General features: G+C 55.1%; 1 protein-coding gene across 1 annotated transcript; it reads left to right on the forward strand.

Moving 5' to 3' along the window:
* Nucleotides 1–8,634: 8,634 nt before the first annotated feature.
* On the forward strand, nucleotides 8,635–10,397 carry LOC102286421 (mastin-like). The gene is given in 6 exon segments (XM_014476256.1): nucleotides 8,635–8,695; nucleotides 8,855–9,035; nucleotides 9,188–9,345; nucleotides 9,348–9,461; nucleotides 9,959–10,113; nucleotides 10,227–10,397. Coding segments are annotated over 6 exon segments (840 nt in total).
* The last annotated feature ends 1,455 nt before the right edge of the window (nucleotides 10,398–11,852 follow it).

The raw sequence follows: 11,852 nt of genomic DNA on the forward strand, positions 1-11,852 counted from the left end.
GCTAGGCTGGGTTGCCATGGTCTGGGGGTGGGGACATTTCCGGGAAAGCTTTCTGGGAGCTTGCGGGGGAGGGTTAACCTTGCCCCTGGGTGTGTCCCTTTCCAGTGAGTGCAGGGCAGTGACTTTGTTCTGATCACATCCCGCTTGCCCAACCCCACGCCTCCCGTGACGTTGGTTCAGGACTCTCACCCCCAAGAGGGGTCTCTGGAGCATGTTCAGTTCAGTTCAGTCGCTCAGTCGTGTCCGACTCTTTGCGACCCCATGAATTGCAGCACGCCAGGCCTCCCTGTCCATTACCAACTCCCGGAGTTCACTCAGACTCACGTCCATTGAGTTGGTGATGCCATCCAGCCATCTCACCCTCTGTCGTCCCCTTCTCCTCCTGTCCCTAATCCCTCCCAGCGTCAGAGTCTTTTCCAATGAGTCAGCTCTTCGCATGAGGTGGCCAAAGTACTGGAGTTTCAGCTTTAGCATCATTCCTTCCAAAGAAATCCCAGGGCTGATCTTCAGAATGGACTGGTTGGATCTCCTTGCAGTCCAAGGGACTCTCAAGAGTCTTCTCCAACACCACAGTTCAAAAGCATCAATTCTTCGGTGCTCAGCTTTCTTCACAGTCCAACTCTCACATCCATACATGACCACTGGAAAAACCATAGCCTTGACTAGATGGACCTTTGTTGACAAAGTAATGTCTCTGCTTTTCAATATGCTATCTAGGTTGGTCATAACTTTCCTTCCAAGGAGTAAGCGTCTTTTAATTTCATGGCTGCAGTCACCATCTGCAGTGATTTTGGAGCCCCAAAAATAAAGTCTGCACTGTTTCCACTGTTTCCCCATCTATTTGCCATGAAGTGATGGGACCAGATGCCATGATCTTCATTTTCTGAATGTTGAGCTTTAAGCCGACTTTTTCACTCTTCTCTTTCACTTTCATCAAGAGGCTTTTAAATTCCTCTTCACTTTCTGCCATAAGGGTGGTGTCATCTGTATATCTGAGGTTATTGATATTTCTCCCAGCAATCTTGATTCCAGCTTGTGCTTCTTCCAGCCCAGCGTTTCTCATGATGTACTCTGCATATAAGTTAAATAAGCAGGGTGACAATATACAGCCTTAATGTACTCCTTTTCCGATTTGGAACCAGTCTGTTGTTCCATGTCCAGTTCTAACTGTTGCTTCCTGACCTGCATATAGGTTTCTCAAGAGGCAGATCAGGTGGTCTGGTATTCCCATCTCTTTCAGAATTTTCCACAGTTTATTGTGATCCACACAGTCAAAGGCTTTGGCATAGTCAATAAAGCAGAAATAGATGTTTTTCTGGAACTCTCTTGCTTTTTCCATGATCCAGTGGATGTTGGCAATTTGATCTCTGGTTCCTCTGCCTTTTCTAAAACCAGCTTGAACATCTGGAAGTTCATGGTTGACGTATTGCTGAAGCCTGGCTTGGAGAGTTTTGCGCATTACTTTACTAGCATGTGAGATGAGTGCAACTGTGCGGTAGTTTGAGCATTCTTTGGCATTGCCTTTCTTTGGGATTGGAATGAAAACTGACCTTTTCCAGTCCTGTGGCCACTGCTGAGTTTTCCAAATGTGCTGGCATATTGAGTGCAGCACTTTCACAGCATCATCTTTCAGGATTTGAAAGAGCTCAACTGGAATTCCATCACCTCCACTAGCTTTGTTTGTAGTGATGCTTTCTAAGTCCCAGTTGACTTCATATTCCAGGATGTCTGGCTCTAGGTCAGTGATCACACCACTGTAATTATGTTGGTCATGAAGATCTTAGGAGGGGCTTTAACCCAGTAAGTGAAGGGGTGGCCCTGATCCCACCCTGTGCATTTCAGGGACGCAGGTGAGATCAGAGCTGCCAGTACCTGTGGAGGGTTCCCCAGGGACTGGCCCATGAGCCCTTCTGCCCGTCCCCCTTTCTCTCCCTGAAGCTGATACTCAGCCTGGAAAATCACTCCCACCTGGGACCTGGAGGCGCCCGGGGACACATGGATCCTGCCCCTTTCCGTAGCATGTACAAGTCTGGGGTCTGGCAGCGGTTGGGCCCCCAGCCCCAGCGAGGTCCCCCTGGAGACACTAGGGCGCCCCCCTACACATCTGTGTCCAGGCCTGGGTCCTGGGGGCAGGAAGCACCCAGCATGTGTCCTGGGGACTCGAGGCCTGAGGCTCAGGGTGTTCCAAGGGGTCAGGGCTGAGACGGGGCGGGACACGTGGGGTAGGGAGCGGCCCCCTCTATGAAGTGGGCGCATGGCTCCCCTAGTGGGCAGAGTGAGGCCCTCCCCAGCTCGGAGGGCTCCCGTGGGCACCTTGAAACCCCAGGGAAAGACCCTACGAGACTGTGGAGGGCCTAACACCATGGTGGGCAGCCTTAGACGAGGCTGGACAGTGGGTGGAGACCACCACCATTGGGAGCAGGTGGTTCCCAGAGGGAAAAGGACCATGACACTGGCTTCCCAAGGCCGGGAGCTGTACCCCCTCTGATACAGTCATCCTGGGCTGTGGTCCTCAGGGGGATGGCTTGGCCGGGCCACCCTTGGCCATCCCGACACCTCCAAAACTCTCTGTGTGCCCTTTACTGCCGCCCCCTCCCCGCACAGCTCTCAGCTGCAGCCTCTGGCCTCCAGGTTGCGTCCGTCGTCCAACACTCTCCGCTGCGTGAACGCACCGCTGTTTGTTTCTATGTTGTTTAATTAATGTATTGGTTGCACCGCATATGGGATCTTAGTCCCTCGACCAGGGATTGAACCTGCGCCCCTGCTTTGGCACCTTGGAGTCTCGACCACTGGACTACCACAGAAGTCACCTACCTGTTTATTTTTATTTGAACTTAATTTCCTTTTTTTTTTTTCAACCTGAATTTACCTGCTCAGGATATTGGTGCTGTTCCAGGTCTCTGGTGAGTGTGTATCAGGCTAATCTTTCACACTGGTTTGCGTGGGAATGTGTGTCCATTTCTCTTCTCGGAAAGCCTGCGTTTTGCTCTGTAGCCCTTGACTTTGTCATTGGCCTTGAAATGCCATTTTAACAGGTTAGCGCTTATTTTAACCTGCATTTTGCTAATGACTCAGTCTGCTGTGCGTTTTCATGTGCTTCCTTGGCACCCTGCTAGCTTCTCTTGTAAACGCTTTCTCTACTTGGGCTTTGTTGGGGCAGTACGACCGCAGGTTGGAAGACAATTTCCAGACACAGAGTACTGCAGTAGGGAGGGAACTCATTAAGAATAAAAAGCAGAGATAATGCAGGTGCTGCGAGCACCTTGGGTCAACCTCCTCACAGGCCAGGGAGAGTCGACAGTTTTCATGGGTTAGTAGCCATCTTTTACAGCCTCAAGACAGAGAAAATTCCTGCTGGAAGATTGGCATTAGGTAATTGGTTAAGTTCAGGTGGTAAAGAATCTGCCTGCAATGAAGGAGACCCGGGTTCGATCCCTGGGTCGGGAAGATCCCCTGGAGAAGGACATGGCAACCCACTCCAGTGTTCTTGCCTGGAGAATCCCATGGACAGAGGAGCCTGGCAGGCTGCAATCCATGGGGTCACAAAGAGTCAGACACAGATGAGTGACTAACACTTTTTATTTTAGGGCACTGTAGGTTGACTATTGGGGTGGGCATCTTTGCCTAATTTGGGGTGAGGAAATTTGCTGGTGATGACTGGGCTGGGGGGGTGTCTTTTGGCAATGGTTACAAAGGGGCTCAGTCAGCTTCGGAGGGGACCTTGGCTCTGGGCTCCACTTCTATGGCCTTGGGACGTGACCTTGGGACAAAGCCTTGAACCTGTGGCCTTCGGGCAGGACTCAACACGTTTTTGTTTCTCAGGATGGTGTCTGGGGAATTCTTTATCTGTTCTGGATACAAGTACTTCATGCTTTGCAATTACTTTCTCCCTGGGACTCCTCACCCCATTTTCTTGGGAGTGTTTTTTGGGGAGCGTAGGTTTCTGGTTTTGATGCCATCCAGCGTGCCCCCGAGGTTCTGTCTGTGGCCCACGCTCCCCTTTGGCGGGGTTTTGCCTGTAGCGTCTTTTCCATCCCACACTCTCGTGAGTGGCCTGTGTCCGGGGTATTTCCGATGCCCTCCTTCCGTGCTGGTGTGTAAACTGGTGAGCTCACTGTCATCGCCTTGATGTCATATAATCACTGACGTCCTCAGACTGGCTTCTACCTCCTTAACTTACTAATTTGCATTGTCCCAGCATTTCTCAGAGAAGGCAATAGCACCTCACTCCAGTACTCTTGCCTGGAAAATCCCAGGGACGGAGGAGCCTGGTAGGCTGCAGTCCATGGGGTCGCTAGGAGTCAGACACGACTGAGGGACTTCACTTTCACTTTTCACCTTCATGCATTGGAGAAGGAAATGGCAACCCACTCCAGTGTTCTTGCCTGGAGAATCCCAGGGACGGCGGAGCCTGGTGGGCTGCCGTCTATGGGGTCGCCCAGATTCAGACACGACTGAGGCGACTTAGCAGCAGCAGCAGCAGCAGCATTTCTCCACCTTCTCCCCTTTTTCTTCTAGAACAGACATCTGTGCATAACCCCGATAAGAGAAGACGTTGATCGGCCGTTCATCTCCTGTCTCACGTACCCTGAATCGGCCATCTGGACAGCATCTAGACTGTTAATTCTGGGTCACTGTGGCTGCCTATCTCATCGTTCTCTTTGATGGCATCTCTTTTAAAAAGATAAGAATGATGATGATCTTTGATGATGAGATTTGATTTCCTTTGCTGAGTGTATCTTTTGGGACATTTGCCTTTTATTGAGCTTTACTGTAATCGATTCAAAGGTCTGGGATGTGGTGTTTCTGAGAATATGCTTGTGTTGCCCTCTTCCTCAAATGGCTGTTCGCTTGCTTCTAAATTGTCTTCTTCACCACTCTGAAAGATGACTTGCCTGTCAACTTGCATCTGCCGTTGTTGTGGGATCATCTGATACAACTACTGATTTTTCAAATGAGCTGTGACTCCTCAGACTGTTAGACATGGTCAGGATCCCCTCCACCTGCCCAGCCTGCCCCTGGGGGTGCCGCCTGCTGTTTTGGCTTCAGTTCTGCCCTGAGATGAAGATTTAGGGGAGGCTCCCTGTGGAAGGGGAGGGAATCCTGGCAGGGAGGGGACAAGAGCTGGTGACATAGGTGTGGAGAGGCTTCCCACTGTGGCTTCAGGAGCTTTCTCTGCCGAGGCTCTTCTGGAGTCAGGAGAACATATCGTCCTGTGACATCCCTCCAGAGGGACTAGGGAGCCATCGGTGGGTGGACCCGCCTGACATCGGTCCTGCTGTGAAGCCGCACCGATGGCAGGGCCAGGCGTGAGGCTTTCTGCTGGGATGAGTCTCCACCTGTGGATTTAGTGGCTGATGCAGGGCTCCGTCCTCAAGGATGGAGAGGAAGATGGGTTGCGTGCCTCTGGTCTCACCGGGAGTGTTTGACAGGAGCCAAGTTTTGAGCTGCTTCCCATTGTCTGGATGGGATTTATGCTGGAGAATGGGGGTTTGAGGTGCTTTCAGGTTGAGGACCAGGTGAGGAGGGGGAGTGATGGGGAGCGGGGGTGCCAAACCCAGGCCACGTGCTGCCACGTGCTGCTGGAAACAGGCCGGGAACCTCAGCCTGAGAGACAGACCACAAGTACCAAGGGGGCGGGTTATAGACTAAGAGATGGAAGGCGAGCATTTGAAAGCTGGTCCCCCACCAAGTCCCCAGGAAGCCCTTTTGAGGGCATCTAGAAGGGGCCGTTTGCACCCCAGATGGGTGAAGACTGAGGAGACAGTGCCTGGAGGTGGCAGCAGCAGGGAGCAGACGCTCTAGGGCTGATGGCAGGTCCCTCTGCCCTGCAGGGTGGCTCAGGGAGCCAGGCTGCTGCCCTTGTCCCTCGGGGTGGGGAGGGGAGGTGGTAAAAGAGCACACCAGCAATGGATTCAAATGGAAACACTGTTTATGTTCGTGTAGGCAGAATCTGTACGCGACCTGAAAGCCCTTCTGCTGGAGATGAATGACTGTGTGTGGGCCCTGTCGCCATCCAGGCAAGCAGGCAGACACTGGAGGCCGCGATGCTGGTGTCACCGCAGAGGGGGGATGAGCTGCGGGGTCATCCACTGGAAATACCACGCAGGCGAAGCAGCGCTTGCAGTGGTGAGGGCTGCGGCCTGCGGGCTTCAGACAGGGAGGTGGGCTCCTCTGCAGCATGTGCAAGTGTGTTCAGGGCAGAGACGCCTGGTTGACGGCCATCATGATGAAGTCTACAATAGCGCGTGCTGGGGAGGCTGTGAAGGGAAGGGGAGCCTCCTGTAGTCGGTGGGAATGTAAGCTGGTCAGCAACTGTAGAAGACAGTATGGAGGTTCCTTAGAGAACTGAAAACAGAGCTACCACCATGCACGTGCACTAGGTCGCTCTAGTCATGTCCCACTCTTTGCAACCCCAGCCTGCCAGGCTCCTCTGTCCATGGAGATTCTCCAGGCAAGAATAGTGGAGTGGGTTGCCATGCCCTTCTCCAGGGTATCGTCCCAACCCAGGGATTGAACCCACATCCCTTGTGTCTCCTGCCAAGAGCAGGTGGGTTCTTTACCACTAAGCCACCTGGGAAGCCCCAGTGCTACCATATGACCTAGCAACCCCACTCCTGGGCATGTGTCCAGACAAAATTCTAGTTTGAAAAGATACACGCACCCCAATGTTCATAGCAGCACTAACACAATAGCAAAGACTTGGAAGCAAACTAAATGTCCGTGAACAGATGACTGGATAAAGATGTGGCGCATATACATGACGGAATATTACTCAAGCATGAAAAAGAATAAAATAATGCCATCTGCAGCAACATAATGGATCTAGAGATATCATACTAAGTGACATGTTAGAAAAAAACAAATACCATATGATATCACTTTTATATGGAATCTAAAATATGATTCAAATAAACTTATTTATAAAATAGACACACTCACAGATATGGAAAACAAACTTTTGGTGACCAAAGAGGACCAGGGAAGGGAGGGATCAGTTATGAGTTTGGGATTAACAGATCCACTTTACTGTGTATAGACAGCCAATAAGGATCTCCTGTATGGCACAGGGAATTACATTCAATCTCTTTTAATAATGTATAATGAAGAATACAAAAAAGAATATGTGTGTATGTGTGTAACTGAGTCACTTTGCTGTACATCTGAAATGAACACAGCACTCCTCCAACCCTAGGCCTTGCTGCCCTTCCCCGACCCTCCCTGCTGAAGACCTGCGTGAGCAGAGAAGAGCCTGCAGGCGAGAACCCACCATCTCCCTCCTCCAGGCCTGGGGATCCTGGGCTCGGCTGTGAGGCAACCTGGGCTGGGCAAAGCCCTGCAGATCAGGCAGGAGTGTGTCTCCTCCCAGTCCTGGTGCTGGATGTGGAGGCCTGCTGGGGCAAGGCTGGTCCTCCGGGGACCTCTGTCCTCGGCCTACACACGGCACCTTCTGCCCGGATCCTCCGAGGTCTCTCCATGCATGTCTGTGTCCTTCTCCTAAGGACACCTGCCATGTTGATTAGACCGTCCCCCTGATGACCTCTCTAACAACCCCCTCTCCAAATACAGTCACATCCTGAGGAATGGGGGCCAGGGCTTTAACACAGGAATGCAGGGGATATCACTCAGGCCACACAGGGGACCCGGGCTCCCTGGAGAACTGGGAGAAACACCTCCGGCCCTCCTGAGTCTGGCTGACTTCTCTCAAATGCACACCCCTCCCCACACACAGGGGTCCCTCTGGACCCCAGACTCTCCTAGAAGACACCTCGCAAGTGGGTCCAGGCAGAGAGGTGCCAGCTTCCAAGGGGTTGGGAACCAGGACCAGGGAGGGGCCCAGGGAAACCCTCACCCCTCATCCTCCAATTCTTTCCCGATCTCAAACCTGAGAACAAACAGGCCCTGAGCTGACCCTCTACCCACCATGCCCCAAGACCCATCCTGCCTTCAGAGGCTATGGTCAGGGCAGCACTGAGACCACATACCCCCGGAGATGCCCGGGTCCCCAGGGTTCCCATGGGCGCCCGGCCCACACTCTCAGTGCTGGAATGCTCCTTTGTCCTGGCTCTGGAGCCTCCATGGGCATCAGTAACTGTTAGCCCTCAGGGTCTGGGAGAGACGTCAGGAGGGTCATCAGCCCAGGCGCTGGGCTCCAGGCTGGAGAGCAGCGCTTGGTCCCTGGGGGTGGCCGGTACCCAGAAGAGCAGGGCCTGGCCTCACCACCCCGCCTCCGATTAAGGACCCCCTGGGGCAGCAGCCGGCCAGCGCCCCTCAGTCGTCTCCCTCCTCCCTGCCCACCGAGTGTCCCTCCCAACGGGGCCCACCTGGGCCGGGGGCTCCGGGCTCTCGCTTCTTCCCCTGCCCGGGCCCCTGCCCCCACCCCCTGCTGGAGGAGGCTGAGTTGAACTGGCCCCGGTCCCTGGCCCCCACGGGTAGAGGACCGACCTGGCCACAGCACACAGCCCTGTGCCCACTTCCTGTTTGAGGGGGATAAATGGGGCCCTGGGGAACTGGGGCAGAGACGTGGAAGCAGCTTGGAGGAGGCCACCCTCCTGTCCAGACCAGCTGGAGCCTCAGGCCGCCCTTCCCGAAGTTGGTGCTGGGGGTCCAGCTGCCCCTCAAGACCACCTGCAGATGCTGTGGCTTCTGGTCATGACCCTCTCCTGCCTGGGGCACTCCGTGCCTGTGACCCTGGGTGAGTTCACACCCCACGCAGTGCCCTGAGGATCCCAGGACCCATTTCTGCACCCAAGGTTAGCCCATCTGGGGGGCAGGGGCCTCCGCGCTTCTGAACAGCTTTGCCTGGGAAGGCCATTGTCCTGGTCCCTGACGGCTCCTTACATTGCTTCCCCAGGCCCCGGCTCAGGACGTGAGCTGGTAGGCATCGTGGGGGGGTGCGATGTCTCGGCCAGGAGCTACCTGTGGCAGGTGAGCCTGAGGTTCTACAATAGGACAGCTGGCCTATGGATACACTTTTGTGGGGGTTCCCTCATTCACCCCCAGTGGGTGCTGACTGCTGCCCACTGTGTTAAGCCGTGAGTATTCTGTGTCCCTGTCCCTGTGGCTGGCTGCAAGGAGGGTGGGGAGCAGAGGGGGCTGGGGGAGGTGTGTGTGGGTGTCCAGGGGCCCCTCCCCAGCTCTGGGGGTCCCCAGCCTCCTCTGAGTGGCTCCCGGTCCCTCTCCCCAGGAAAAGCAAGAAGGCTTCTACCATCAGGGTCCAAGTTGGGCAGCTGAGACTCTATGACCATGACGAGCTGACCAAAGTGTCCAAGATTGTCCAACACCCCGATTACGACCAAATCCTGTCTGCTGAGGGTGGGGCGGACATCGCCCTGCTGAGGCTGGAGGCCCCCTGAGCCTCTCCTCTCACGTCCAGGTGGTCTCTCTCCCGCCTGCCTCACTGACGGTCCCTGAGAGGAAGATGTGCTGGGTGTCCGGCTGGGGCAAAGTCACGGTTCACTGTAGGTTTGGGGAGACTTGAGGCAAAGGATGAGGAACTGGGGAGGCTGGGTCTTCAGGGAAAGCAGCTCACTCTGCAGACCTTTGGACCCCAGGGAGGGGTATTCTGCGTGGTTCTGGACGGGAACCTTTTGGAACAATCTCAGGGGTGGGCCACTAACTCTGGGTTCTGGTCAGACTCTGCCCCAGCTGTCCTGGGCTCTGACCCCCTCAGCCTGAGCACACAAGGAGGTCATCAGGTCATGGGGAGGAGGTCTGGGTCACTGAGCGTGGGCAACCCGCCAAGGTCAGGGTTCCTCCATGCTGCAGGGGGATGGGCACCTAGACGTTTGAGAATCATGTGATCAGACCCCGAATTCATGGCTGTGGGGACACTGAGTCCAAGATCAGGGGCGCTGGGTCTAGATCCCAGGGTCGGGCTGGCAGTGGGTCCCCAGGCCCCCCGCAGACCGAGGGGAGCCCCTCCCCAGCACGGAGCTCACCCAGCCTCTCCCCGCAGCGCCCCTGCCCCCGCCCTGCCACCTGCAGGAGGTGGAGGTGCCCATCGTGGGGAACCAGGTTTGTAACCAACACTATCAGAAAGTTGAAAACAGCACCAAGCCAATCAAGGATGACATGCTGTGTGCCGGGAGCAAGGGCCAGGATTCCTGCAAGGTGGGACCCCGGACTCACCCTCTAATCTGTCCCCCCAACCCCTGAGCAGGGGACCCGCCAGCCCCACTGCCTAGGGGCATGGGAAGTGCTTACTGAGTGGTGTTTTCCCACAGGGTGACTCCGGGGGGGCCCTGGTGTGCCTCTGGAAATGCTCCTGGGTCCAGGTGGGAGTTGTCAGCTGGGGCCACAAGTGTGCGCTCCCCGACTTCCCTGGGGTATACACCCGGGTGACCAGCTACATGTCCTGGATCCGCCAGTATGTCCCGCTGTCCCCAGGGCCCTAGACCTGGAGACCCCCAATCTTCTTCGCTCAGGGGCCCCTGGTGGTCCTGGGGAGAAGGCAGGGGCTCCAGAAGGGGGCACCGTGTGGAAGGGAGAGGCCGGCAGTCAGCTGTCTGTGACGTGAGCCTCATTAAACTGTGCAGAGCTGCTCCCAGGCTGTGTGTGCTTGATCTGACCGGGGTGGGGGTGGGGGATCTCTGGGTGGGCTCCCTGGGCACAGCTGGCGGGGAGCAGGGTGGGCCCACCTCCTGGGGAGGTATCCTCGGCTTCTCCCCCTCCCGCCACCGTCGTCTGTTGCCTGCTTCTCTGAGACCCTGCGGCCTCAGTCCACACGTCCCTCCCCACCCCTCCCTACCCCTCCTCACCTGACACCCGCGCCAGGAGAATGGGGTCCCCGCTGGCATCTCTCACGACTACAGCTGTTTCTTACGGGATGTGTCCTGTGGGCCCCCTTGGACAGCTGGTCTCTGGGGTTCGGAGGTGCGTCTAGGTGACACTGGAGGAGTAAGGGGCCTGGGGTGCGGAGACAGCCCCGGCAGGGGGGCCCAGCGGGAGGGGTGTCCAGGTCCACGTCTTCACGCTGCTCGGCCTCCAGCTGACTCCCCACCGGCCAGGCCTCTCAGGACCCATGTGAAGAGCCAGCTTTTCCTGAACAGAATGAGGCGTCTGTCCAGAATGGATTCTGGCCCCTCTCCCTGTGGGACCCAAGGGCTCTGAGGATGAAGTTTGGGGCCCAGTTACAGTGTTCTGGGTCCTAATTAGTTTTAACTGGCTTGAGCTCAAACTGGACACGGCTGATTCCTAGTCCTTGAAAACAAACTGGGCAGACAGCTGACCGTTTAGACTCTGTGCCAATTGGAGGACCTGCCCATTTTTGTAGCAGCAATGACAGGAGCCTGATCGGTGAAATTGGGTCCAAGGTCGATGGGCCTAAGTGGTGATCACCATAGGTGTCAGCAGGACAGGCTGATCTGAATGTCTTGATGACAGGCTGAGGGAATAAAAAGTGATCACTAAACTCTTTGACGCTTAAAAAAGTGAACTAACGGTTGGTTGTAAGGTGCTGTAGGATTTACAACCAAATCCTCAAGTGGAATACATTTTGTTGACCCAGGATGGAAGAAGTATTCACTTATTGGGGTCTGGGGAAGTCATTCCATCTTATACATGATTGAACTCGATCTTATGCTAACTTAACTCTCAGGCTGTTTGTGGCCATCAAACACACATTGTGCACCTGCTTTAATTATTCAAAGAAAAGGGCGCATTGGTCAGAATTAAGGAAAGTAAACGCCTCCCTTCCTGGGGCTCTGAATGCTGGTGCTCCTTCCGCAGTAAGACTCCCTCCCAGGTGCCCGACCGGGCACTCGCTGGTCTGTTTCCTGTCTCCTGTTGTGAGAGACCCACCCGGTCCTGCCCACTCTGTTGCAGCTGCACCCCACAGCCACCCTTCCTGT

This window comes from Bos mutus, chromosome 25 (assembly GCF_027580195.1).
Source record: "Bos mutus isolate GX-2022 chromosome 25, NWIPB_WYAK_1.1, whole genome shotgun sequence".
NCBI classification, from domain to species: Eukaryota; Metazoa; Chordata; class Mammalia; order Artiodactyla; family Bovidae; genus Bos; species Bos mutus.